At 51.1% G+C, this 26,328-nt stretch overlaps 1 protein-coding gene across 1 annotated transcript in view; it reads left to right on the forward strand.

The window, feature by feature from the left end:
• rasgrf1 (Ras protein specific guanine nucleotide releasing factor 1) overlaps positions 1–26,328 on the forward strand; it is a 129,677-nt gene that overhangs the window by 60,957 nt on the left and 42,392 nt on the right. The window contains exons 5-12 of the mRNA XM_085968376.1: positions 2,998–3,251; positions 3,736–3,815; positions 10,118–10,311; positions 14,082–14,191; positions 15,677–15,795; positions 17,275–17,435; positions 19,441–19,461; positions 24,125–24,188. Of these exons, the coding sequence (XP_085824502.1) occupies positions 2,998–3,251; positions 3,736–3,815; positions 10,118–10,311; positions 14,082–14,191; positions 15,677–15,795; positions 17,275–17,435; positions 19,441–19,461; positions 24,125–24,188 (1,003 nt within the window). The remainder of the gene's footprint in view (positions 1–2,997; positions 3,252–3,735; positions 3,816–10,117; positions 10,312–14,081; positions 14,192–15,676; positions 15,796–17,274; positions 17,436–19,440; positions 19,462–24,124; positions 24,189–26,328) is intronic.

Consider the following 26,328-nt stretch of genomic DNA (forward strand, 5'->3'; position numbering starts at 1 on the left):
TGTCTAACCAAAGTGCTTAACAGCAGCACAACAGCAAAATACTGCGGAGGCTGGAAATCGGAAATAACAACAGAAAATGCTGGAAACGCTCAGCAGGTCAGGCAGCATCCATGGAGAGAGAAACAGAGTTAACGTTTCAGGTCGATGACCTTTTATGTTCTGATGGAAAGTCCCAGACCTGAACCGTTAACTCTGTTTCTCTCTCCACGTATGCTGCCTGGCCTGCTGAGTATTTCCAGCATTTTCTGTTGCTTAACAGCAGTCATATCTCGCTTGTATAGGTCTTATATTGGACTACTTTTAGGTTTTAGTTAAAGTCCAAAATTGAAGAAATATATTTATTACGGTTTACAACAACTCTACAGACCTGAAACTCACAAACTCCACCTTGCAATTGACTGACTTGTTCAATATGGATCTAACCAGTTGCCTAATTGTTGCATTGTCAAAAATATCAAGACGCTGTCTATTAATGTTGAGGCTCAAACTGATATAAACCAGTGAATGAAGTAGGGAGGGTCTCTCTGCCCATGTTCTTACTTTTAGTATGTGCCCGGGTGACCATGCAGTCCATGCAGTGACCCTTCACTGTCCATACAGTGAACATGCCATGTCCATGCAGTGAACATGCCATGTCCATGCAGTGAACATGCCATGTCCATGCAGTGTCCATACAGTGCCTATGCAGTGAGCATACAGTGTCCATACAGTGTCTATGCAGTGAGCATACAGTGTCCATACAGTGACCATACAGTGTCCATACAGTATCCATGCAGTGACCATACAGTGTCCATACAGTGACCATGCAGTGTCCATACAGTGACCATGCAGTGTCTATACAGTATCCATGCAGTGACCATACAGTGTCCATACAGTGACCATGCAGTGTCCATACAGTGACCATACAGTGTCCATGCAGTGTCCATGCAGTGTCCATGCAGTGTCCATACAGTGACCATACAGTGTCCATACAGTGACCATACAGTGTCCATGCAGTGTCCATGCAGTGTCCATACAGTGACCATACAGTGTCCATAGTGTCCATGCAGTGTCCATAGTATCCATGCAGTGACCATACAGTGTCCATACAGTGACCATGCAGTGTCCATGCAGTGACCATACAGTGTCCAGTGTCCATAGTGTCCATGCAGTGTCCATAGTGTCCATGCAGTGACCATACAGTGTCCATACAGTGACCATTCACTGTCCATGCAGTGTCCATGCCGTGTCCATGCCGTGTCCATGCAGTGACCATACAGTGTCCATACAGTGACCATTCACTGTCCATGCAGTGTCCATGCCGTGTCCATGCAGTGACCATGCAGTGACCATACAGTGTCCATACAGTGACCATACAGTGACCATTCACTGTCCATGCAGTGACCATTCACTGTCCATGCAGTGTCCATGCAGTGAGCATGCAGTGTCCATTCAGTGACCATTCACTGTCCATGCAGTGGCCATACAGTGACCATTCACTGTCCATGCAGTGTCCATGCAGTGACCATTCACTGTCCATGCAGTGTCCATGCAGTGACCATTCACTGTCCATGCAGTGTCCATGCAGTGACCATTCACTGTCCATGCAGTGTCCATGCAATGACCATGCCGTGTCCATGCAGTGACCATTCACTGTCCATGCCGTGACCATGCAATGCTCCGCTTGGAACTTCCCGCCAAACATCGATTCTTTCATTGTCACGACCTGCTAAATCTTCATTATTAATTTGAACAAGTGGCCTGTTTCATGCTGATCTCCTTCTGGGGAGGGGTATTTGTAGCCGTCCAATGCCAGCCTGTTGGCTTGAAAAAAATAGTACAGGAACATCTACAAATATACAGAACATATAATCAAAGCTGCACAATCCATTTGTTTTGATTCTGTGCATCTGTGAAGCACTTTGGGACATTTTTCTACCTTATTAAGCGCCATCTAAATGCACATTGTTGTTGTAGCCTTTGACCCCTTACCCCACATTAACCACTCTGACTACTTTAGAGGTGTCGGCTGTGGCTCAGTGGGTCGCTCTCTCTCATCTGAGTCAGAAGGTTGTGGGTTCAAGTCCCACTCCAGAGACTTGAGCACGAAAATCTGGACTGTTACTGTAGTGCAGTGCTGAGGGAGCGCTGCACTGTCGGAGGTGCCGTCTTTTGGATGAGATGTTAACCCAAGGCTCTGTCTGCTCTCTCAGGTAGATGGAAAAGATCCCATGGCATTTTTCGAAAAAGAGCAGGGGAGTCCTCCCTGGTGCCTTGGCCAATATTCATCCCTCAACCAACATTACTAAAAAACAGATTATCTGGTCATTTATCACATTGTTTGTGGGATTATACTTCAAAAAGTACTTCAGTGGCATAGAGGTACGGTAGCTGGGGAATCTAAATTCAGTTAATTAAATAAATTTGGATATAAAAAGCTAGTGTCAGTAACAGTGACCATGAAACTACCGGATCATCAGAAAAACCCATTTGGTTCACTAATGTCCTTTAGGGAAGGAAATCTGCCGTCATTACCCGGTCTGGCCGATAGGTGACTCCAGACCCACAGCAATGTGGTTGACTCTTAACTATCGAGCAAACCACTCAGTTGTACCAAACCACTACGACAAAGTCAGCACCGTGGGCGCACCTTCATCTCACGGACTGCAGCGCTTCAAGAAGGTGGCTCACCACCACCTTCTCGGGGGCAACTGGGGATGGGCAGTAAATGCCGGCCTTGCCAGCGACGCCCATATCCCATAAACAAATATTTTTTAAAAAACGCTTTGGAACGTCCCGAGATTGTGAATGGCGCTATATAAATGCATGTCTTTCTCTCTAACAACTGACATGACCAATAGCCCAGTCCTCCCACCCCAGCGGGAGCGGGGTTAGTGTGTGGCCATCCGACAGGGTCACGGCTTTTGGGAGGATTGGCTGACTGTGTGTTCTCCCCCCCCCCACCCCACACCTCCTCCCCACCCCCCCCACCACCCCTCACCCCCACCCCCCCAATAGGTCCAGAGCTTCTTGCGAGGATGGCTGTGCAGAAGGAAGTGGAAGACCATCATTCAGGACTACATCCGATCCCCTCACGCAGAGAGCATGAGGAAGAGGAACCAGGTGGTGTTCAGCATGCTGGAGGCTGAAGCAGAGTATGTGCAGCAGCTCCACATCCTCGTGAACTGCTTCCTCCGACCTCTCAGGATGGCCGCCAGCTCCAAAAAACCTCCCATTGCCCATGATGACGTCAGCAGCATATTTCTAAACAGGTATTCAGGCAAACTTTACCAAAGCACCGTAAGACTGAATGGACGTGGACAGCACTTCAGAATAATTCTTTATTTGTGAAATGCTTTAGGGTATTTCTGAGACGCACGTGTACCAGACCTTAATTAGGCCAGTTGAAGTGTTGGGTTGTGTATAGTTTTGGGCGCCCATTATGGGAAGGATGTGAAAGTAATGGAAAAGTTGTGGTGTAAATTCACTTGGATGTTGTCAGGCATGAGGGGTTACAGTTATAAAGAGACACTTGAGAAGTGAGGGCTTTGTTCACTGACGTTGAGAAGGTTTAAGAGGTGACCTGATAGAGATCTTCAAGATTATGAAAGGTTATGATGAGCTAAACAGGGATAGATTGTCTCCACTGGTTGAGAAGATAACAAGGAGGGACAATTTCAAGATAATCACAGAGAGGTTATATCACTACACCTTCTATTCTCTTTCTTTACATTTGCATTTTTGTATCTTCTACAGTGAAACAATCATGTTTTTGCACCAAATATTTTACCAAGGACTCAAAGCTCGCGTGTCCAGCTGGCCCACGTTAGTATTAGGTAAAGTATGATGACTACATTTTAAATTATATCCAGAGGATCTCCAATGTTAAGTCGGATAACGGGCTCCTTTGGAAGGGCGTGAACGTTATAACGTTTAATGCGCAATGTATTATTCTGCTGTTAAGATGTAGCTGTTCCCCTTTAAGAGTGCAAAGTCAAGTTGTTGTTAAGTAAACCAAGCTTCACTTCAATCAGAGTTCAATTGCTCTTCTAGCTGTAAGTCTGTATCCAGGATGAAATGTCTAGTTGTTTTTGTCTTTGATGAGGTACCAACTAAGAGATTTTTAGCAAAGAGAACCGCACATGGAATTAAACGGAATGTGGTCACATGAATAGAGGGATGAATGTCGGGAAGAAATCAAAGGGTAGGGTTAAAGGAAGATTTTTCCAAAGGAAATGATCTGGTTAGTAAATTTCCACAAGCGACACACTGGGGTTGCTCGTATTTACTGTATATAAAAATGATCAGGACTTAGGATCTAAAAAAAAGAAAGACTTGCATTTCTATAGCACCTTTTGTTAAGTATGTGTATTGTATTGAACAATTAACACAAAGACTTAAACGTATAACTCAAACAGGTCTTTACTGGTTGGAGGTAGGGACTATACATAGGTCTTTACTTCATGCCCACAGGCGGGAACTGAGGGGAGATCAGTACCCACAGTACTATTTATACCCCTATGGCCAGGAGTGGTACTGCGTATCACTACGCCCAACAAGTAGTGCAGTCCTGTCCATAGGTTCAAAGTAGCACACATATTACATACACAACATTCCTCCCTTCCTAGCTTTACAGTCATCTCCCCATTTAACATAACATAATAACATATATACATATATAACTTCAGGTTTACATAACAGAATAACATAGATACATAGATAACTTCATGTCAAAACAGATCACAGATTCAGTCTCTGCGGAAAACAGTTCACAGATTCAATCTCTGTGGTGGAGTCGGTTCACGTTGCTGGAGTGACTCATTCAATAGTCCTTCCATGGATTTAACAGTTTGAACTTCCGAACTGAATTGGCTCCGTTCGGAGGGACCACGTGTGTGATCTGGTAGAGGTAATAATGGTTCAGATGGGTCATCTTCTGTTTCGACTTTTCCTTTTCTGCTTCTTGGAGACTCTCTGGGCTCCACTGTCAGCTGCCAGCTGCATGCGCAGTTCCTCCTTCTCTCCCTCCTTTTTCCGTAGTAGAGCCACCTTCTCCCGATGTTCCGTAGACTTTCGGTGCTCCTCCATGATTTCTGTATGGTGGGAGTCGAAGTTACAAGTTGGGCAGGACAGGACATAGTAATATTCGGTGTCGTCCTGATCTAGGCCAGCGAGAGGGTCTTCTATTTCCTCCATACCCAGCTGGGCGTTAGCCAGCTTTTGTTCCAAGTCCAGACATCTTTCCTGAAGAGACTTCTTCATGCGTACCTCTTCATCCAGCTTTTTCTGGGCTTTCAGCAAGTCGTTTACTAATGACCTCATTTGAGATTTTACTACTTCAACTTCTTTTGGAGATTGATTGATCGGACTATTCAATCCCTCTACCGGAGCAGCTGTTTCAGCGGTCTGTTGTTCTACATTGACGTGAGTCAGCGTACTTTTGGCATCCAAGGGCTGCTCTGTTGCAGTCATCTCAGTCTGTGTTGCCACCTCAGCTCTTCCAATAACCTTTGAGAGCTCCGAACCCCTTTCGTTTGAATATTGAAGTTCGTGTTCAAGTTTTTCCCATTTCAGAGTCCTGTCCTTCAGCATATGCAGGAGTTGGCTGACCGTTAACTCCTCTGACATCAGACGTTTTGTGTGCTCCTGCTCCATTTTCTCCATCAGCTGCTTTTGTTGTCTTTCCAGATTCTCCAACTCTATATCAAAGAACTCTTTCGTTGCATTCAACTCTTGCTCACAACGGCGAAGCATTTGTTCTAATTGCTGTTGTAGTTTGAAATGGAGTTGAGTTCGAGCCCGGTGTCCCTCAGAAATGGGCACATCAGTAGACTTGCCAGACTCAGAATCCACAGTTAAACTATGTTGTTGTTGCTCAGTGGAATTCTGTGCTGAAACTTTGTCTTTTGCACCTGAGTTGGGCTTACCATCATCCGTTCCAGAGTCTGGGCCGACTATCTTCACCGAGTTCTCACTCGTTATTGTTTGTAGGAAATGCCAGTCCATATTCATTTTCCTAATCCACTCCCGTCCTAGTAGTGGAGAACCTCCTTCAGATATCACATATAAGTCCATTATTTGACTGTCTTCGCCCTTGTGGACCACTGCAACCTCTATTTTCCCGATGGGGTACACTCTTTGCCCCGTGTATGTTTTCAATATAATCCCCGTATCCTGTAGGGGAATATGTTGGAATAACTTTCCGTAATCTTTCTTATTTATGACCGTCAATGCCGATCCAGTGTCCAATTCCAGTTTTACTTGGACTCCTTCTATCTGAAGAGTGACCCAAATTGTCTGGAGGTCTGCACCCTTACCAGCGTTGAGTACTCTTAAGCTAGCCAGTTCATTACAGCTTAAGCTAGCCAGTTCATTACTGCTAGCGTCTGAATCGGACTCCTGTTCGGTCACCTTGTGTACCTTTGCGTATTTTCCTTGCGGTGACTTCTTGTTGCTGGTCTTCTTCCCTGACCTGCATACTCTAGCTATATGTCCAAGCCTACCACAAGTTCTACATTCTTGGTTTTTAAACCAACACTGGTTCTGATCATGCGTTGTCTTTCCACAACGATAACATTTGCCAGAACTCACACCCAATTTGTGTGCACTGAGCTCCGGTGACCGTAGCTGCATTACTGCCGTGCCTCTCGCTGCGGCTTCGTGTGCTGCTGCCATAGTGACCGCCTTCTCAAGCGTCAGCTCATTCTCCTCTAGCAGTCGCTTTTGTGTATCCTGTTTAAATAAACCACACACAAATTTGTCTCGAAGTGCCTCTGTCAGTCCCGTTCCAAACTGGCAATATTTCGCTAATTTACGCAATTCCAGCAAATAATCAGCATTGCTTTCATGCTGTAGCTGCCTTCTGTCGTAAAATTTAAATCATTCCGCTAGCATCAGCGGCGTGGGGTTTAGATGATCTTTCAGGACAGTAACAATCTCATCGAACGTCTTATCCGCCGGTTCATCTGGTGATAACAGGTGTTTCAATTGCCCGTATGTCTTCGCACCCATTAAATTTAATAATGTTAGAGCTTTATCTTGGTCATGAATTTTATTGGCCTTACAATAATTTTTTACTCTTTCAACATATATGGCCCAATCTTCGAGGTCACTATCAAAGGTGCTAATATTCCCGTGTTTAGGCATTGTAGATTTGCAATTTCTCAGATTTTATTTTGTTTACTTGTTATCAAAGATGGCGGCTTCCCGCTCTTGCCGTCGTCCTCTGCCCACAAAATGGCGGTTTTCCCGCGCTTGGCGGTCTTCACCCGTCCCCCGACGCCGTCTCCCTTCAGCCCCCGAGTGCGGCCCTTATCTTTGGTTCCGATCGCTGGCCCGCGCTGCGCCTCGCACTTGAAGCGGGTCCCGGCCTCTGGCTCACCCGCTCGCGCGGCTCTTGCTCGCTCCCTCCCGGGCTCTGGCTTACCCGCTCGCGCGTTTCACCGCGGCTCTTATCAGGGATTGCGATCGCCCTTATCTTCTCCAACTTCCCCAGCCCTGTCTTTGCAGCCAACACTGCACGGCTTACCCCACCACCTAGGTTGAACAAGGAAACTGCAGAAAGACTTCTGTCAGTCGCTGGAAGCTGTCAGGATGTTTGCTGCACTCCAGTGCTCAGTCGCTGATGGAGGCTTCAGAGTCCTAAAGCCTGTCGCTTCTAGTGGGGTGGTGATGTTTGAAACCTCTCTTCAACTGCCGCAGGGTACGAACCTGACTCGTCGCCAGTGTTAAGTATGTGTATTGTATTGAACAATTAACACAAAGACTTAAACGTATAACTCAAACAGGTCTTTACTGGTTGGAGGTAGGGACTATACATAGGTCTTTACTTCATGCCCACAGGCGGGAACTGAGGGGAGATCAGTACCCACAGTACTATTTATACCCCTATGGCCAGGAGTGGTACTGCGTATCACTACGCCCAACAAGTAGTGCAGTCCTGTCCATAGGTTCAAAGTAGCACACATATTACATACACAACACCTTTCACAACCTCAGGACGTCCCAAAGCGCTTTACAGCCAATGAAGTACTTTTCAAGCATAGTCACTGTTGTAATGTAGGAATCTGAAGGAACAATATTGAAATTTGCCGATGACACCTAATTTTCGGAGTATCAAATTATGATCTGGATTGTAAGGATTGCGGTAGGACCGAGATAGGTGAAAAAGATGGGCAGATGGGTGGCAGTTGCGGTTGAATATAGATAAACATGAATTAATAGACTTGGAAAGTAAGAGTAGGCGAAGAACGTACACCTTAGTGGTATGATCTTAAATGGAGTAGAGAGATTTTTCTGTGCATATACAAGGGTCATTAAAGGTGGCAATGCAAGTAGATAAGACCATGAATAAAAACAAATGCAATTCTTGTTTTGTGTCTAAAAGCACAGAATACAAAAGCAAGAAGGTAATGTTGAATTTTTACCAGACCTTAATTAGGCCACAGTTGTGTTGTTTATAGTTTTTGGCACTCATTACGGGAAGGATGTGAAAGTAATGGAAAAGCTGCAGAGTGAGTTCACTAGGATGTTGTCAGGCATGAGGGGTTACAGTTATAAAGAGACACTTGAGAAGTGAGGGCTTTGTTCACTGACGCTGAGAAGGTTTAAGAGGTGACCTGATAGAGATCTTCAGGATTATGAAAGGTTATGATAAGGTAAACAGGGATAGATTGTCTCCACTGGTTGAGAAGATAACAAGGAGGGACAATTTCAGGATAATCACAGAGAGAGGTTAGAAAGACATGTCTTTACACAGAGGGTGGTTCGAATGTGGAATTCTCTGCATCAAACTGTTGATGAAGCAGAGAATTCCATGAAGTATAGGAAGGCAGATTATTATTTGAATGGCAATAGATTGGGAGAAGGGTAAGTGCAAAGAGACCTGGGTGTTATTGTGCACCAGTCGCTGAAGGTAAGCATGCAGGTGCAGCAGGCGGTTAAGAAGGCAAATGGTATATTGGCCTTCGTAGCAAGAGGGTTCGAGTACAGGAACAAGGATGTCTTGCTACAGTTGTACAGGGCCTTGGTGAGACCGCACCTTGAGTATTGTGTGCAGTTTTGGTCACCTTACCTGAGGAAGGACGTTCTTGCCATGGAGGGAGTGCAGCGAAGATTCACCAGGCTGATACCTGGGATGGCAGGAATGACGTATGAGGAGAGATTGTGTCGATTGGGCTTATACTCACTGGAGTTTAGAAGATTGAGAGGGGATCTCATCGAAACCTATAAAATTCTGTCAGGTCTGGACAGACTAGATGCAGGAAGGATGTTTCGGATGGCCGGGGAGTCCAGAACCAGGGGTCATAGTCCAAGGATAAGGGGTAAGCCATTTAGGACTGAAATGAGGAGGAATTTCTTCACCCAGAGAGTGGTGAACCTGTGGAATTCTCTGCCACAGAGGGTGGTGGAGGCCAGTTCATTAAATATATTCAAGAAAGAGTTGGATATATTTCTTGAGGCTAAAGGGATCAAGGGATATGGGGAGAAGGCAGGGACAGGGTACTGAATTTGGATGATCAGCCATGATCTCATTGAATGGCGGAGCAGGCTCGAAGGGCCGAATGGCCTACTCCTGCTCCTATCTTCTATGTTTCTATGTTTGGGATCTTCCTGGTCAGTATAGCTCTGTTCCATACCAGGCAGGAGTGCTGCACTGTCCGAGGTGACATCTTTCATATGAGATGTTATACTGAGATCCCACGGCCACTATTTTGAAGAAGAGCAGGGGAGTTCTCCCCGGTGCCCTGGCCAATATTTATCCCTCAACCAATATCACTAAAACAGATGATCTGGTCATTATGTCATTGCTGTCTGTGGGAGCTTGCTGTGCGCAAATTGGCTGCCGCGTTTCCTACATTACAACAGTGACTACACTTCAAAAAGTACTTCATTGGCTGTAAAGCGCTTTGGGACATCCTGAGGTTGTGAAAGGTGCTATAGAAATGCAAGTTCCTTCTTTTCTTTACTAACTCAACGATAGAGTCTTTTCATCTGATGTGTATATGTGTGGCAAACCATAAGGTGAGGTTTAACCCCTTCTCTTCCCGTACGCTCCGTACTCTTGTGGAAATGATGAGAGTTATCGGTGGTGCCTAAACCAAGTTGTTGACCCTGCTTATTCTGAACCGTCCTGCAGCCGACCTGTTTGACATTCTCCTCCCAATGCTGAACATCTACCAGGAGTTTGTGAGGAATCACCAGTACAGCCTACAGATCCTGGCCAGCTGCAAGCAGAACAGAGACTTTGATAAACTTCTGAAACAATATGAAGCAAAGCCGGACTGCGAAGAGAGGACATTGGAGACATTCCTGACCTACCCGATGTTTCAGGTGATGCAGCAGGGCCCAGGCTCGGGGCTGGGGCCCAGGGTAGGGGCTGGGGCCCAGGTTAGGGCCCAGGGTAGGGGCTGGGGCCCAGGGTAGGGCTGGGGTTCAGGGTAGGGCTGGGGCCCAGGGTAGGGGCTGGGGCCCAGGCTCGGGGCTGGGGCCCAGGGTAGGGGCTGGGGCCCAGGCTTCGGGCTGGGGCCCAGGGTAGGGGCTGGGGCTCAGGCTCGGGCCCAGGGTAGGGGCTGGGGCTCAGGCTCGGGGCTGTGGCCCAGGGTAGGGGCTGGGGCTCAGGCTCGGGGCTGGGGCCCAGGGTAGGGGCTGGGGCCCAGGGTAGGGGCTGGGGTTCAGGGTAGGGGCTGGGGCCCAGGGTGGGGGCTGGGGTTCAGGATAGGGGCTGGGGCCCAGAGTAGGGGCTGGGGTTCAGGGTAGGGGCTGGGGTTCAGGCTAGGGGCTGGGGTTCAGGCTAGGGGCTGGGGTTCAGGGTATGGCTGGGGCTGAGGGTAGGGGCTGGGGCCCAGGGTAGGGGCTGGGGCCCAGAGTAGGGGCTGGGGTTCAGGGTAGGGGTTCAGGCTAGGGGCTGGGGTTCAGGGTATGGCTGGGGCTGAGGGTAGGGGCTGGGGCCCAGGGTAGGGGCTGGGGCTCAGGCTCGGGGCTCAGGGTAGGGGCTGGGGTTCAGGGTAGGGGCTGGGGTTCAGTGTAGGGGCTGGGGCTCAGGCTCGGGTTCAGGGTTGGGGCTGGGGCCCAGGGTAGGGGCTGGGGTTCAGGGTAGGGGCTGGGGCCCAGGGTAGGGGCTGGGGCCCAGGGTAGGGGCTGGGGTTCAGGGTAGGGGCTGGGGCCCAGGGTAGGGGCTGGGGTTCAGGATAGGGGCTGGGGCCCAGAGTAGGGGCTGGGGCCCAGGGTAGGGGCTGGGGCCCAGGGTAGGGGCTGGGGTTCAGGGTAGGGGCTGGGGCCCAGGGTAGGGGCTGGGGTTCAGGATATGGGCTGGGGCCCAGAGTAGGGGCTGGGGTTCAGGGTAGGGGCTGGGGTTCAGGCTAGGGGCTGGGGTTCAGGGTATGGCTGGGGCTGAGGGTAGGGGCTGGGGCCCAGGGTAGGGGCTGGGGCTCAGGGCAGGGGCTGGGGTTCAGGGTAGGGGCTGGGGTTCAGAGTAGGGGATGGGGCCCAGGGTAGGGGCTGGGGCTCAGGGTAGGGGCTGGGGTTCAGGGTAGGGGCTGGGGTTCAGGGCAGGGGCTGGGGTTCAGGGTAGGGGCTGGGGTTCAGAGTAGGGGATGGGGCCCAGGGTAGGGGCTGGGGCTCAGGGTAGGGGCTGGGGTTCAGGGTAGGGGCTGGGGTTCAGGGTAGGGGCTGGGGCTCAGGCTCGGGTTCAGGGTTGGGGCTGGGGCCCAGGGTAGGGGCTGGGGTTCAGGGTAGGGGCTGGGGCCCAGGGTAGGGGCTGGGCTTCAGGGTAGGGGCTGGGGCTCAGGCTCGGGGCTGGGGCTCAGGCTCGGGGCTGGGGCCCAGGGTAGGGGCTGGGGCTGAGGTTCAGGGTAGGGGCTGGGGCTGGGGTTCAGCCTCAGGGCTGGGGTTCAGGGTAGGGGCTGGGGTTCAGGCTCGGGGCTGGGGTTCAGGGTAGGGGCTGGGGCCCAGGGTAGGGGCTGGGGCTGGGGTTCAGGGTAGGGGCTGGGGTTGAAGGTCATAGTGATACACAGGGGAGTGTTTACATCTTAACGGTCCTTTCCTGGTGGATCGCTGTCTGCTGCTGAGGTGGATCTGTGTTTAAACATGACCTATATTTTTAAGGACTAACTGGGACAGAGCAGGAATCTGATCTTTTACCTGCGCACCCATTCTCTGTGGCAATAGTTGTGTTGCAAATAGGTCAAATGTTGATTTATTTCTGACTGCTCTAGATTGGCAATTGCTTGTAAATCATGGGCTTGGCTCCTTGGAGAGAAGCCAGGTTATCAGTTTCAGAAGAAACCAGTAGGAAATGACTGGCTTTCTAACTTTTTTTAGACTTTATTTTTAAGATGCTACTTGTTAATTGGTTTAATTGTTGCTATTTTAGCAAAATGATAGATGAGCCAAATAGATGACATTTTCAAGTGTGACAAGGGTGAGACTTTGAGGTATGACACAAGGGTTAGATGGAACATAAGAACATAAGAATTAGGAGCAGGAGTCGGCTATACGGCCCCTCGAGCCTGCTCCGCCATTCAATGAGATCGTGGCTAATCTTTGACCTCAACTCCACTTTCCTGCACTATCCCCATATCCCTCGATTCCCCTGGAGTCCAAAAATCTATCAATCTCTGTCTTGAATATACTCAAAGACTCAGCACTCGCAGCCCTCTGGGGCAGAGAATTCCAAAGATTCACCACCCTCTGAGTGAAGAAATTCCTCCTCATCTCAGTCTTAAATGACCGACCCCTTATCCTGAGACTATGCCCCCTAGTTCTAGACTCTCCAGCCAGGGGGAAACAACCTCTCAGCATCTACCCTGTCAATCCCCTTCAGAATATTATATGTTTCAATGAGATCAACTCTCATTCTCCTAAACTTCAGAGAGTATAGGCCCATTCTACTCAATCTCTCCTCATAGGACAATCCTCTCATCCCAGGAATCAATCTAGTGAACCTTCATTGCACCGCCTCTAAGGCAAGTATATCCTTCCTCAGATAAAGAGACCAAAACTGTGCACAGTACTCCAGGTGTGGTCTCACCAAGGCCCTGTACAATTGTAGCAAGACTTCCTTACTCTTATACTCCAACCCCTTGCAATAAAGGCCAACGTGCCATTTACCTTCCTAATTGCTTGCTGTACCTGCATGCTAACTCTCTGTGTTTCCTGTACGAGGACACCCAAATCTCTCTGAACACCAACATTTAATATAAGACTTTTCTTGTATGTGTAGACCTGACAGGGTTATGGTGGCAGAACTGCACTGATGGCAACTTTACTGCCAGCTGTGACAATTAAAGAGTCCTGCTCCTTTAAGGAATGTTTGCGGAGTCCATATCAGGACCAACACCAGTTTATGATAACTATCTCCAAAAGAAAGACTAACTGGAAAGCTGATGAGTGACAAAGTCCTGAACCAGTTACGGTCAGCCTTGTAAACAAGGAATAACTCAACCCTTTCAATAACACGATCCACTTCCTCTTGATCCACAGGTTGTATTCTAAAGGTAAGTAAAACTTATTAAAACACTTTACACTTACCTCACAGGCTTACCTCTGCACACATGCAGCCATCACTCACCTGCACAACGGACATCTCGCCCCCTCCAACCCCTGCAGACCGACGGTCCGCCTCGCTAACTTGGCGTGGTTCGGAGCTGTCAGGAAGCCCACACTTCAGGGCTAAAAATAGGGATTAGGCAAAAAACTGCCTGTTAACTACCCAGCTCAGGTCGGGTACCCACCTCCTGGGACATTGGCACGGAGGTGGGTTGGGGGGCGGGATGGGTTCCTGCCCCGATTCTGCAATTTTCCCACCACTCCCGCCTCCAAACCCGCCTCCTCGGGGTTTAGAAAATCGAGACCAAAATGTGCGATAGTGAATCGGCCCCGTTTTACACCCCATCCGATTTCCCCCTGAAGTCAAATCGGGCGGAGTGTAAAACATGCCACTGATTCACTATCGCCCAATTTGCATTCCCACCACTTACCAATTTCACCACCAAAGCCTCTTGCGTGGAGACAACATCGAACCTGCCTGGCCGTCTGTGGAACGTCTACTCGTGTATTTCTAGACCAAGCCCTGATCTGATTTCTCCGTCTTTCCCCGGCAGATCCCCAGGTACATCCTGACCCTACATGAATTGTTGGCCCACACACCTCACGAGCACGTGGAGAGGAAGAGTCTGGAATACGCAAAGTCGAAGCTGGAGGAACTCTCTCGGTTAGTAGGCTTGTTCAGCAGCGCTGAGCAATGGTCACCTCTGGCAAGGGCTTCTGTTGCAGATCTCCACAGGGTTCTTGGTCTTTCTAATCCAACACTCATCGCGTGTTTGATAAGCTTTTCAACCATTCTGTGGTGTTACTGCTCATTCCTGCAGCACAGAATCTACCCACTTGTCTTCACTGTCACCACTTGGGAGAAATGTGGCTGATGCGATAAAAATGGGATGGTTTGACTAACAAGGCGAGCTGCTCCATCACAGCACGGCCAGGCATTGAAGGGATACATCACCCCATAGGCTCAGTCACTTCTGAAGCCCGTGGCTGATTAAGAAGGCAGGGTTTCTCCAGACAGCTTAAAAGATAACGGGGAAAAGAATCTTCTTTTATCTGAAAATAAATAACAGTTTAGCATTCATCCATTTCTTCCACTGTTCTGTCTCCCTAAATGAAAACTGTTCCTTCTTATGTTTGTAACTTTTCCTCAACAGTTTTTCTCTCCCCTCCCCTTCCCTCCCCTCCCCCCTCCACACCTCCCCTCCCCCCTCCACACCTCCACATCTCCCCTCCCCTCACCCCTCCACATCTCCCCTCCCCCTGCACACCTCCCCTCCACTCTCCTCCCCTTCACTCCCCTCCCCGCCACTCCACTCCCCTTCACTCTCCTCCCCCTCCATACCTCCCCTCCTCTCCCTTCCCCTCCCCCCTCCACTCCGCCTCCCTTCCCCTCCACTCCCCTCTCCTCCACTCCACTCCACCTCCCCTCTCCTCCCCTCCGCTCCCCTCCACTCCCCTCCACACCTCCCCTCCCCCTCCACTCTCCTCCCCTCCGCTCCCCTCCCCTCCACACCTCCCCTCCCCCTTCCACTCCCCTCCCCTCCCCTCCACTCCCCTCCTCTCCACACCTCCCCTCCCCCCTCTACTCCGCTCCCCTCTCCTCCCCTCCCCTCCCCTCCACGCCTCCCCTCCCTTCCCCTCCACTCCCCTCCCCTCTCCTTCTCTTCCTCTGAAGCAGTTCATTCTTTACTAGTACTTGTCACCATGCCAAATGTCAGACGCCCTCTGGTACCTCACCACTATTGTGTGACATTGAATATTGACAGGCTGTTCCACCAAAGGGGCATCACGGCTGAGCCCAATACTCTTTCATACACCTGTCCTTCCAGCAGGGCTCGCTGGACAGTGCTCAGAGTCAGGAACCCCGAGCTATTTCCCCTTTTCCGGTCTAGTGCTGCTGTGTCGTGCCCTAACCCGCCCCGAATGAGATTAACTCAGCACAGATCAGGGATCTAACCCGGGACCATCACACTGCATAAACCTGCTTGGCCATCAGGGAACACATCTCTAACTTGAGAGAGACGAATCTGGCTAGATCTTATGGCCATTGGCCGTGAATTGACGGAGTTCCAGCCCTGTCCTGGTGTGAAGTTGTTTTACGAGTGCGAGGCAGTCAATGTGAGATTCACCCTGTTTAAACTCTCTGCAGAATAATGCACGATGAAGTGAGTGAAACGGAAAACATTCGGAAGAACCTGGCCATCGAGCGGATGATTGTGGAGGGATGTGAGATCCTTCTGGACACCAGCCAGACGTTTGTACGGCAAGGTACGGCGAGACTGGTCAGGATTACTCGGAGGTTAGGAGGGGTGCAGCCCGGAGCTCAGTTTGATTGTATGACAGGCGGATACCTCACGGCACGTGTCCCACACGCGATCATTTTCAGCAGATGCTTTTGTGCCAATTGATAGTGAGCTCCGAATACCATTGGCGCGATGCCCTTTGTTGATCTGGTTTAGATGGATTGGATATTGAAATAACGAATTCAATGGATCATCCGACATTCACTTGCATTTTAGTTGTCGAGATCGTGGACTCTATTACAGTCTGTTGACTGAAGGTGTCTGCACTTAGACACACTCAAATCACTTTACAGCCAATGAAGTACTTTTGAAGAGTTGTCACTGTTGTAATGTATGAAAGGCGGCAGCCAATTTGCGCACAGCAAGATTCCACAAACAGAAATGTAAAAAATAAGTTTTAATGATGCTGGTTGAGGGAAAATTATTGGTCAGGACACCAGGGAGAACTCCCCTGTTCTTCATAGAATAGTGGCCATGGGATCTTTTACATCCACCTGAGAGAGCAGACGGGGCCTCGGTTTAATGTCTCATCCAAAAGACGGCACCTCCAACAGTGCAGCGCTCCCTCAGTACTGCCTCTCCGACAGTGCAGCGCTCCCTCAGTACTGCCCCTCCGACAGTGCGGCGCTCCCTCAGTACTGCCCCTCCGACAGTGCGGCGCTCCCTCAGTACTGCCCCTCCGACAGTGCGGCGCTCCCTCAGTACTGCCTCTCCGACAGTGCAGCGCTCCCTCAGTACTGCCCCTCCGACAGTGCGGCGCTCCCTCAGTACTGCCCCTCCGACAGTGCGGCGCTCCCTCAGTACTGCCCCTCCGACAGTGCGGCGCTCCCTCAGTCCTGCCCCTCCGACAGTGCGGCGCTCCCTCAATACAAATTTTGCTTCCCGCCCTATGAAGGAGTGACTAAAGTCCCATTTGGGTGGATGTTAAGGAAGCCATGGGACTATTTGGGAAAAAAAAGCATGGGGATCTCTTGGTGTCTCAACATGAATTCCTTCCTCCAGCAATATCAGCAAACACTAGATAATCTGGGCTGTTTGTGGGATCTTGCTGTCACAGAATGGCTGACATATTTGCCTACAAAGCAGTCACTGCACTCTGAAAATGATTCAGTTCGTGAAGAACTTTGAGAGGTGTTGAGGTGAAAGGTGCTTTCTAAATCCAAACATTACTCTATTTGTATTTTTTTAATAAAATGCTTGATTAGCATATTGGAGTTCCAATGTCACTGTGAGCTGTTTTATTAAGTTACGGGTGAATACCTGCTGTGGTCTCAATGTGTGGCGATCCACAGGCTGCTGACAGTTTCTGACGGAGCTTCTGGTGTCGTAGATTCAGCATCTTGTGAGGGGCGTTGTAGCAAGTTGTAAGTTGGTATCTCAGTCGCTCCTTGATACTCACATGTTTCTCTTAGGCTGGTAACTACCTGATTGTCCCTTTGACCAGGCTCGCTTATCCAAGTACCAATGACCGAGAAAGGGAAAATCACACGGGGCCGGTTGGGATCGCTATCCCTGAAAAAGGAGGGAGAGAAGCAGTGCTTTCTGTTCTCCAAACACTTGATAATATGCACCAGAGGATCCGGTGGAAAACTCCATTTAACAAAAGTAGGTGTCCCATCGCGCAGTCCCATCGCCCGGTCCCGTCGCCCGGTCCCATTGCCCGGTCTCATCGCCCAGTCTCGTCGCCCGGTCCCGTCGCCCGGTCTCATCGCCCAGTCTCGTTGCCCGGTCCCGTCGCCCGGTCCCGTCGCCCGGTCCCGTCGCGCGGTCCCATCACCCAGTCCCATCGCCCGGTCTCATCGCCCGGTCTCATCGCCCAGTCCCATCGCTCAGTCCCATCGCCCGGTCTCATCGCCCGGTCTCATCGCCCAGTCCCATCGCTCAGTCCCATCGCCCGGTCTCATCGCCCAGTCCCATCGCCCGGTCTCATCGCCCGGTCTCATCGCCCGGTCCCATCGCCCAGTCCCATCGCCCAGTCCCATCGCCCGGTCTCATCGCCCGGTCTCATCGCCCAGTCCCATCGCTCAGTCCCATCGCCCGGTCTCATCGCCCAGTCCCATCGCCCGGTCTCATCGCCCAGTCCCATCGCTCGGTCCCATCGCCCGGTCTCATCGCCCGGTCTCATCGCCCAGTCCCATCGCTCGGTCCCATCGCCCGGTCTCATCGCCCAGTCCCATCGCCCGGTCTCATCGCCCAGTCCCATCGCTCAGTCCCATCGCCCAGTCCCATCGCTCAGTCCCATCGCCCAGTCCCATCGCCCAGTCCCATCGCCCGGTCCCGTCGCGCGGTCCCATCACCCAGTCCCATCGCCCGGTCCCATCGCCCGGTCTCATCGCCCAGTCCCATCGCGCAGTCCCATCGCTCAGTCCCATCGCGCAGTCCCATCGCCCGGTCCCATCGCCCGGTCTCATCGCCCGGTCCCATCGCCCGGTCTCATCGCCCGGTCTCATCGCCCGGTCCCATCGCCCGGTCTCATCGCCCAGTCCCATCGCCCAGTCCCATCGCCCAGTCCCATCGCCCAGTCCCATCGCCCAGTCTCATCGCCCAGTCCCATCGCCCGGTCTCATCGCCCGGTCCCATCGCCCGGTCTCATCGCCCAGTCCCATCGCGCAGTCCCATCGCTCAGTCCCATCGCCCAGTCCCATCGCCCAGTCCCATCGCCCGGTCTCATCGCCCAGTCTCATCGCCCAGTCTCATCGCCCAGTCCCATCGCCCGGTCCCATCGCCCGGTCTCATCGCCCAGTCCCATCGCGCAGTCCCATCGCTCAGTCCCGTCGCCCGGTCCCGTCGCGCGGTCCCATCACCCAGTCTCATCGCCCGGTCCCATCGCCCGGTCTCATCGCCCGGTCCCATCGCCCGGTCTCATCGCCCGGTCTCATCGCCCAGTCCCATCGCCCGGTCTCATCGCCCGGTCTCATCGCCCGGTCCCATCGCCCGGTCCCATCGCCCGGTCCCATCGCCCGGTCCCATCGCCCAGTCCCATCACCCAGTCCCATCGCACAGTCCCATCGCGTCCCACATTTTGTTACTTCAGGCATTTAATAAAAGTGTAGAAATGATCCTGCAGATTCAGCATTAGAATAAAAGAGAGACAAGTTCAAATACAGACAAAAGAGGCCATTCGGCCCATCGTGCCTGTGCCGGCTCTTTGAAAGAGCTCTCCAATTAGTCCCACTCCCCCTGCTCTTTCCCCAGAACCCTGCAAATTTTCTCCCCTTCCAGTATTTATCCAATTCCCTTTTGAAAGTTACTATTGAATCTGCTTCCACCGCCCTTTCAGGCAGCGCATTCCAGATCACAACAATTCGCTGCGTAAAAAAAATTCTCCTCATCTCCCCTCTGGCTCTTTTGCCGATTACCTTAAATCTGTGTCCTCTGGTTACTGACCCTCCTGCCAGTGGACACGGTAAATGCGTTTGTGAAGATTTCCATCAATCGCTATTTCTAACAAAACCATTGTCACGTATATGATTCCAGCCTGAGGAAATCCCCACAATTGTATTACTGATGTCACTGTGACCAGAACATTCACTCCGCCCAGTCAGAGGTTTCTGTGGCTCCCCCTGATTCTACCTTCTGATACTGAGAGTGGTTTTCTTTTGTTTTTCAGATGCTGTTTGACAGTAAACGTGTGAGTATATCGGAAGCTGCAAAGGACTTGCAGCACTCCCAGGGTGAAGGGGCTCTGACCATTGGCCAGGCTGCTTGGGAGGTTTAAGGAAAAATGAGAGGCTGTGACTGAGGTCCTTATCTCTGTATTGGTCGGAATATGCCGAGTTTTCGTGCAAAGATATTTGGGCAAGGTACTGGAGGGAAGCCAGAAACTGAACCCCAGTGAGAGTCAGCACCTTCAGAGAGTTGCTTCCCCTGCCCCCCTCCCTCCCCCACCTGCCTCCATTTCATTTCCTTTCTCCCCCCCTTCCGGTAGAGCTGAGTCTCACTGGGGTTCAGTCCCACAGACCCCGACTCCCCCCCTCTCCGGTGGAGCTGAGTCTCACTGGGGTTCAGTCCCACAGACCCCGACTCCCCCCCTCTCCGGTGGAGCTGAGTCTCACTGGGGTTCAGTCCCACAGACCCCGACTCCCCCCCTCTCCGGTGGAGCTGAGTCTCACTGGGGTTCAGTCCCACAGACCCCGACTCCCCCCCTCTCCGGTGGAGCTGAGTCTCACTGGGGTTCAGTCCCACAGACCCCGACTCCCCCCCTCTCCGGTAGAGCTGAGTCTCACTGGGGTTCAGTCCCACAGACCCCGACTCCCCCCCTCTCCGGTGGTGTCGACTCTCACTGGGGTTCAGTCCCACAGACCCCGACTCCCCCCCTCTCCGGTGGAGCTGAGTCTCACTGGGGTTCAGTCCCACAGACCCCGACTCCCCCCCTCTCCGGTGGAGCTGAGTCTCACTGAGGTTCAGTCCCACAGACCCCGACTCCCCCCATCTCCGGTGGTGTCGACTCTCACTGGGGTTCAGTCCCACAGACCCCGACTCCCCCCCTCTCCGGTGGAGCTGAGTCTCACTGGGGTTCAGTCCCACAGACCCCGATTCCCCCCCTCTCTGGTAGAGCTGAGTCTCACTGGGGTTCAGTCCCACAGACCCCGACTCCCCCCCTCTCCGGTGGAGCTGAGTCTCACTGGGGTTCAGTCCCACAGACCCCGACTCCCCCCCTCTCCGGTGGAGCTGAGTCTCACTGGGGTTCAGTCCCACAGACCCCGACTCCCCCCCTCTCCGGTGGAGCTGAGTCTCACTGGGGTTCAGTCCCACAGACCCCGATTCCCGTCCTCTCCGGTGGAGCTGAGTCTCACTGGGGTTCAGTTCCACAGACCCCGACTCCCCTCTCTCCGGTGGTGTCGACTCTCACTGGGGTTCAGTTCCTGGCTTCCCTCCAGTACCTTGCAGCCCAAGTGGCCTCAGCGCGGGCAGATCATTTCTCGAGGCTGCCACCCGCAGACCGCGCACGTACCCAGCAATTTAGCGGAAATCTGCAGACTACGGTACACGTGGAGCCAACAGAGCCTCGGAAAGTTCTGCCTGGAGTGTTGATAGGCTGTTACACCATGGAATGCATCGCAACCCAGCCCAACCTTGTATTCTCCAGGCCGCGACATGCACTTACTCGCCAGCAGGGTTCAGTGTTTACCAATCGGGAACGCTGGCGGACAGTGTTTCCACTCCTGAACCAAGTGGCACTGAAGCTAACTATAGTGTCGTTAGTGCTCTGCTAGTTAATACCAGTTAACCCAATGACCAATTGAACCTAGCGCCTTCCCTAGTTTGTGGCTCAGCTCCGCACCAGAGAAGATATTTACCCACTGAGAGAGGTGAACTTGTCCGGCCACCTTCAAAGACTTGTGTACGTGAACCCCCAGGTCTCTCTGGTAGAAGCTGTGCTGCAGCTATACAAAGCCCAAGTTAGACCACACCTGGAGTACTGGGAGCACCTCAGGAAGGATACATTGGTCTTGGAGGGAGTGCAGCGTCGATTTACCAGAATGATATCGGACTCTAGGGGTTAACTTACGAGGCGAGATTACACAAACTAGGGTTCTATTCCCTGGAATTTTGAAGGTTAAGGGGTGATTTGATCAAAGTTTTCAGGATATTAAGAGGAACAGATAGGGTAGATAGAGAGAAACTATTTCCGCTGGTTGGGGATTCTAGGACTAGGGGGCATAGTCTAAAAATTAGAACCAGGTCTTTCAGGAGTGAAATTCAGGGGGGAAAATTCGGTTGCTTTGCGCCTCCCATTAGCGCGTGCGTGCAACGCCCCGGTAGCGCCCCGGACCGGATATTGAGTGGCGTCCCCTGCTTTTCTGCCTGCCGCTAGCAACGACAGGTTGAGGGGAACGTTTTTCAGTCGGGAAGGGACTGGGGGAGCGCTATTTAAAGGCAACCACTTCCTGCTTTTTTTTATCGGTGACATTTTTGCACCACGCATTCTGAGAGAGAGAGAGACTTCTGGAGAGATTCAACGCTGTGTGAAGGAGTTTTGGATACTGAGCAACACTTTGCAGGTTCATTTTGATTTGGCCTTCCTTGCATCGATTTAGAAGCGACTATGAGGGCTGCACGCTGAGCTCTTTCCCTGGGCCTCTCCATTGTTCTTTCCAGCAGATTTGATGTACAGGTCTCTCCAGGCCGAGATTCAAGGCTGCAATGAGCAGGGTGTGGATGGAGAGCAAGATCGACCCTCCCCTTTAAGAACTGGCCGGCGCCAGTGTGTCTGTGTTCCATTGCTGACTGACATCACATGAACTTCGCCAACGCCTCTCCACCGTCGTCCAGCTGGATGGGACTGCACTCGCCTGGTTCCATTCTTATCTCTCTAATCGTAGCCAGAGAATCACCTGCAATGGCTTCTCTTCCCGCTCCCACATCGTTACCTCTGGTGTCCCCCAAGGATCGATCCTTGGCCCCCTCCTATTTCTCATCTACACGTTGCCCCTTGGCGACATCATCCGAAAACACAGCCTCAGTTTCCACATGTACGCTGACGACACCCAGCTCTACCTCACTACCACTTCTCTCGACCCCTCCACGGTCTCTAAATTGTCAGACTGTTTTTCCGACATCCAGTTCTGGATGAGTAAACGTTTTCTCCAATTAAATATTGGGAAGACTGAAGCCATTGTTTTCAGTCCCCGCCACAAACTCCGTTCCCGAGCCACTGACTCCATCCCTCTCCCTAACATCTGTCTGAGGCTGAACCACACTGTTCGCAACCTTGGTGTCATAGTTGACCCTGAAATGAGTTTCCGACCACATATCCGCAGCATAACAAAGACCGCCTACTTCCACCTCCGTAACATTGCCGGTCTCTGCCCTTACCTCAGCTCATCCGCTGCCGAAACCCTCAGCCATGCCTTTGTTACCTCTGGACTTGACTATTCCAACGCACTCCTGGCTGGCCTCCCACATTCTACCCTACGTAAACTTGAGGTCATCCAAAACACGGCTGCCCATGTCCTAACCCACACCAAGTCCCGCTCACCCATCACCCCTGTGCTCGCTAACCTACATTGGCTCCCAGTTAAGCAACACCTCAATTTCAAAATTCTCATCCTTGTTTTCAAATCCCTCCATGGCCTCGCCCCTCCCTATCTCTGTAATCTCCTTCAGCCCCACAACCCCACCGAGATATCTGCGCTCCTCTAATTCTGACCTCTTGAGCAGCCCTGATTATAATCGCTCAACCATTGGTGGCCGTGCCTTCTGTTGCCTAGGCCCTAAGCTTTGGAATTCCCTGCCTAAACCTCTCCGCCCCTCTACCTCTCTTTCCTCCTTTAAGACGCTCCTTAAAACCTACCTCTTTGACCAAGCTTTTGGTCACCTGCCCTAATTTCTCCTTATGTGGATCGGTGTCAAAGTTTTTGTCTTAAAATACTCCTGTGAAGCGCCTTGGGATGTTTTACTACATTAAAGGCGCTATATAAATACAAGTTGACATGAATCAGTCATTCATGAAAGAAAGACTTATGAAATAATACTGAGCGGCCTACGGGTGGCACTGTCCAGGGAGAGTATAAATACTCGGGCACGGGCCCAGCTTGCGCAGGACATTCTTAACAGGAACTAGTGAAGGGCACAACTAGACCTCCATGTTGTAAAACAGCTGATTAAAGCTTTGTTTAACGTTTAGACCAAGTGCCTAGTAGTTTTCTTATGTCACAAGTTGTTGTTGTCCGGCGGTAAGTCAGGGGGCGCTACCGAAGAACGCGGCCGGGGCGCGAGTGAGGCGATATCATCACCGCCAGAGGTGCAGCGTCGCGGGGTGGTAACGGTTATCACCGTCGTTAACCTCCCGCTGAATTTTGCAGGAGGCGTTAGCGGCGCCGCGTCCGGGTGCTAACGGGAGGCACAAATCAACCAAATTTTTCCCCCAAAGGGTGGCAGAAGTTTGGAACTCTCTTCCGCAAACGGCAATTGATGCTGGGTCAATTGTTAATTTTAAATCTGAGATTGATAGATTTCTGTTAACCAAAAGTATTAAGGCACATGGGCCAAAGGCAGGGATATGGAGTTAGATCACCAATCAACAATCGAGGAGCTAAATGGCCACCTCCTGATCCTATGTTCCTTGTTCCTCTGTTCACACACCCCCTTTAACATTGTACCCTTTAGTTTATATTGCCTCTTCATTCTTTCTACCAAAATGTATCACTTCACACTTTCCGCATTAAATTTCATCTGCCACGTGTCTGCCCATTTCACCAGTGATGTGGATTTGTGTGAGAGGTGAACCTGGAGCATAATAATTGTTTAAATAGAACTTCGGTTCCCTTGTGTTTGTAATTGCCTTGCAGAATGGAGTCCTCTCACTCATCGACTGCACCTTGATGGAGGACCCAGAAGTCACCGAAGATGAGTGTACGTGAAAAATGTTGATATTTATATGGTTGTGTGTGTGTGAGTGTGAGTGTGTGAGAGTGTGTGTGTGTGTGAGTGAGTGTGAGTGAGTGTGAGTCTGCGTGTGTGTGTCTGAGTGTGTGTGTGTGATTGTGAGTGTGATTGTGAGTGTGTTTGAGTGTGTGTGTGTTTGAGTGTGAGTGTGTGTGTGTGTGTGTGATTGTGAGTGTGATTGTGAGTGTGTTTGAGTGTGTGTGTGTGTTTGAGTGTGAGTGTGTGTGTGTGTGTGAGTACACTCACACACTTTCACACTCACACACATATTCACGCACACACTCACTCAAACACACTCACACAGACACTCACACTCACACACTCTCACACACACACACACTCAAACTCACTCACTCACACACACTCACACACAGACACTCACACACACTCACACACACTCACACACACACTCACTCACACACACACGCTCACCCACACATGCTCACACACTCACTCACACACTCACTCACTCATACTCACACACACACACTCTCACACACACACTCACATGCACTCAGACACACACACACACTCACTCAAACACACACACACTAACACTCACACACACGCTCATTCACACACACTCACTCACACACACACTCACTCACACACACGCTCACTCACACACACACTCACTCACACACTCACACACACTCACACACACACACACTCATTCACACACTCACACAATCACACTCACTCACACACAGTCACACTCACTCACACACACACACTCATCCACACACTCACTCATTCACAGACACACTCACACACACACGCTAACTCACTCACACACACACTCACACACACACTCACTCACACATACTCACACACACTCACTTACTCACATACACTCACACGCTCACTCACACACACGCTCACTCACTCACACAGATGCTCACTCACTCACACACACACACTCACACATTTACACACACACTCACACACACGCTCACTCACTCACACTCACTCACTCACACACATTCACTCACACACATTCACTCACACATTCACTCACACACACATGCTCACTCACACACACTCACTCACACACACTCACTCACACACACGCTCACTCACACACACTCACTCACTCACACACACACACACACTCACTCACACTCACACAATCACACTCACTCACACACAGTCACACTCACTCACACACACACACTCATCCACACACTCACACTCACTCATTCACAGACGCACTCACTCACACACACACGCTAACTCACTCACACACACACACACACGCTCACTCACACACGCGCTCACTCACTCACTCACAGATGCTCACTCACTCACACTCACTCACTCACACACGCTCACTCACACACATTCACTCACACATTCACTCACTCACACACACGCTCACTCACACACTCACTCACTCACACACGTGCTCACACACACACTCACTCACACACTCACTCACTCACACACGCTCACTCACACACACTCACTCACACACTCACTCACACACTCACACTCACTTGTACACTCACACATTCACTCACTCACACACTCTCACTCACACACGCTCTCACTCACTCACACACTCACACACACTCACTCACACACTCACACACATGCTCACTCACAATCACACTCACTCACACGCTCACTCACACACACACATTCACACACACTCACTCACACACATTCACTCACACACATTCACTCACACATTCACTCATACACACATGCTCACTCACACACACTCACACACACTCACTCACACACACGCTCACTCACTCACACACACTCACACACTCACTCACACTCACTCACTCACACTCACACAATCACACTCACTCACACACTGTCACACTCACTCACACACACACACTCATCCACACACTCACACATGCTAACTCACTCACACACACACTCACACACACGCTCACTCACACACACGCTCACTCACTCACAGATGCTCACTCACTCACACTCACTCACTCACACACGCTCACTCACACACACTCACTCACACTCACACAATCACACTCACTCACACACACACACTCATCCACACTCACACTCACTCATTCACAGACACACTCACACACACACACGCTAACTCACTCACACACACACGCTCACT

This window comes from Somniosus microcephalus, chromosome 27 (assembly GCF_052327205.1).
Source record: "Somniosus microcephalus isolate GS21.2 chromosome 27, FLI_Smic_1.0, whole genome shotgun sequence".
Lineage (NCBI taxonomy): Eukaryota > Metazoa > Chordata > Chondrichthyes > Squaliformes > Somniosidae > Somniosus > Somniosus microcephalus.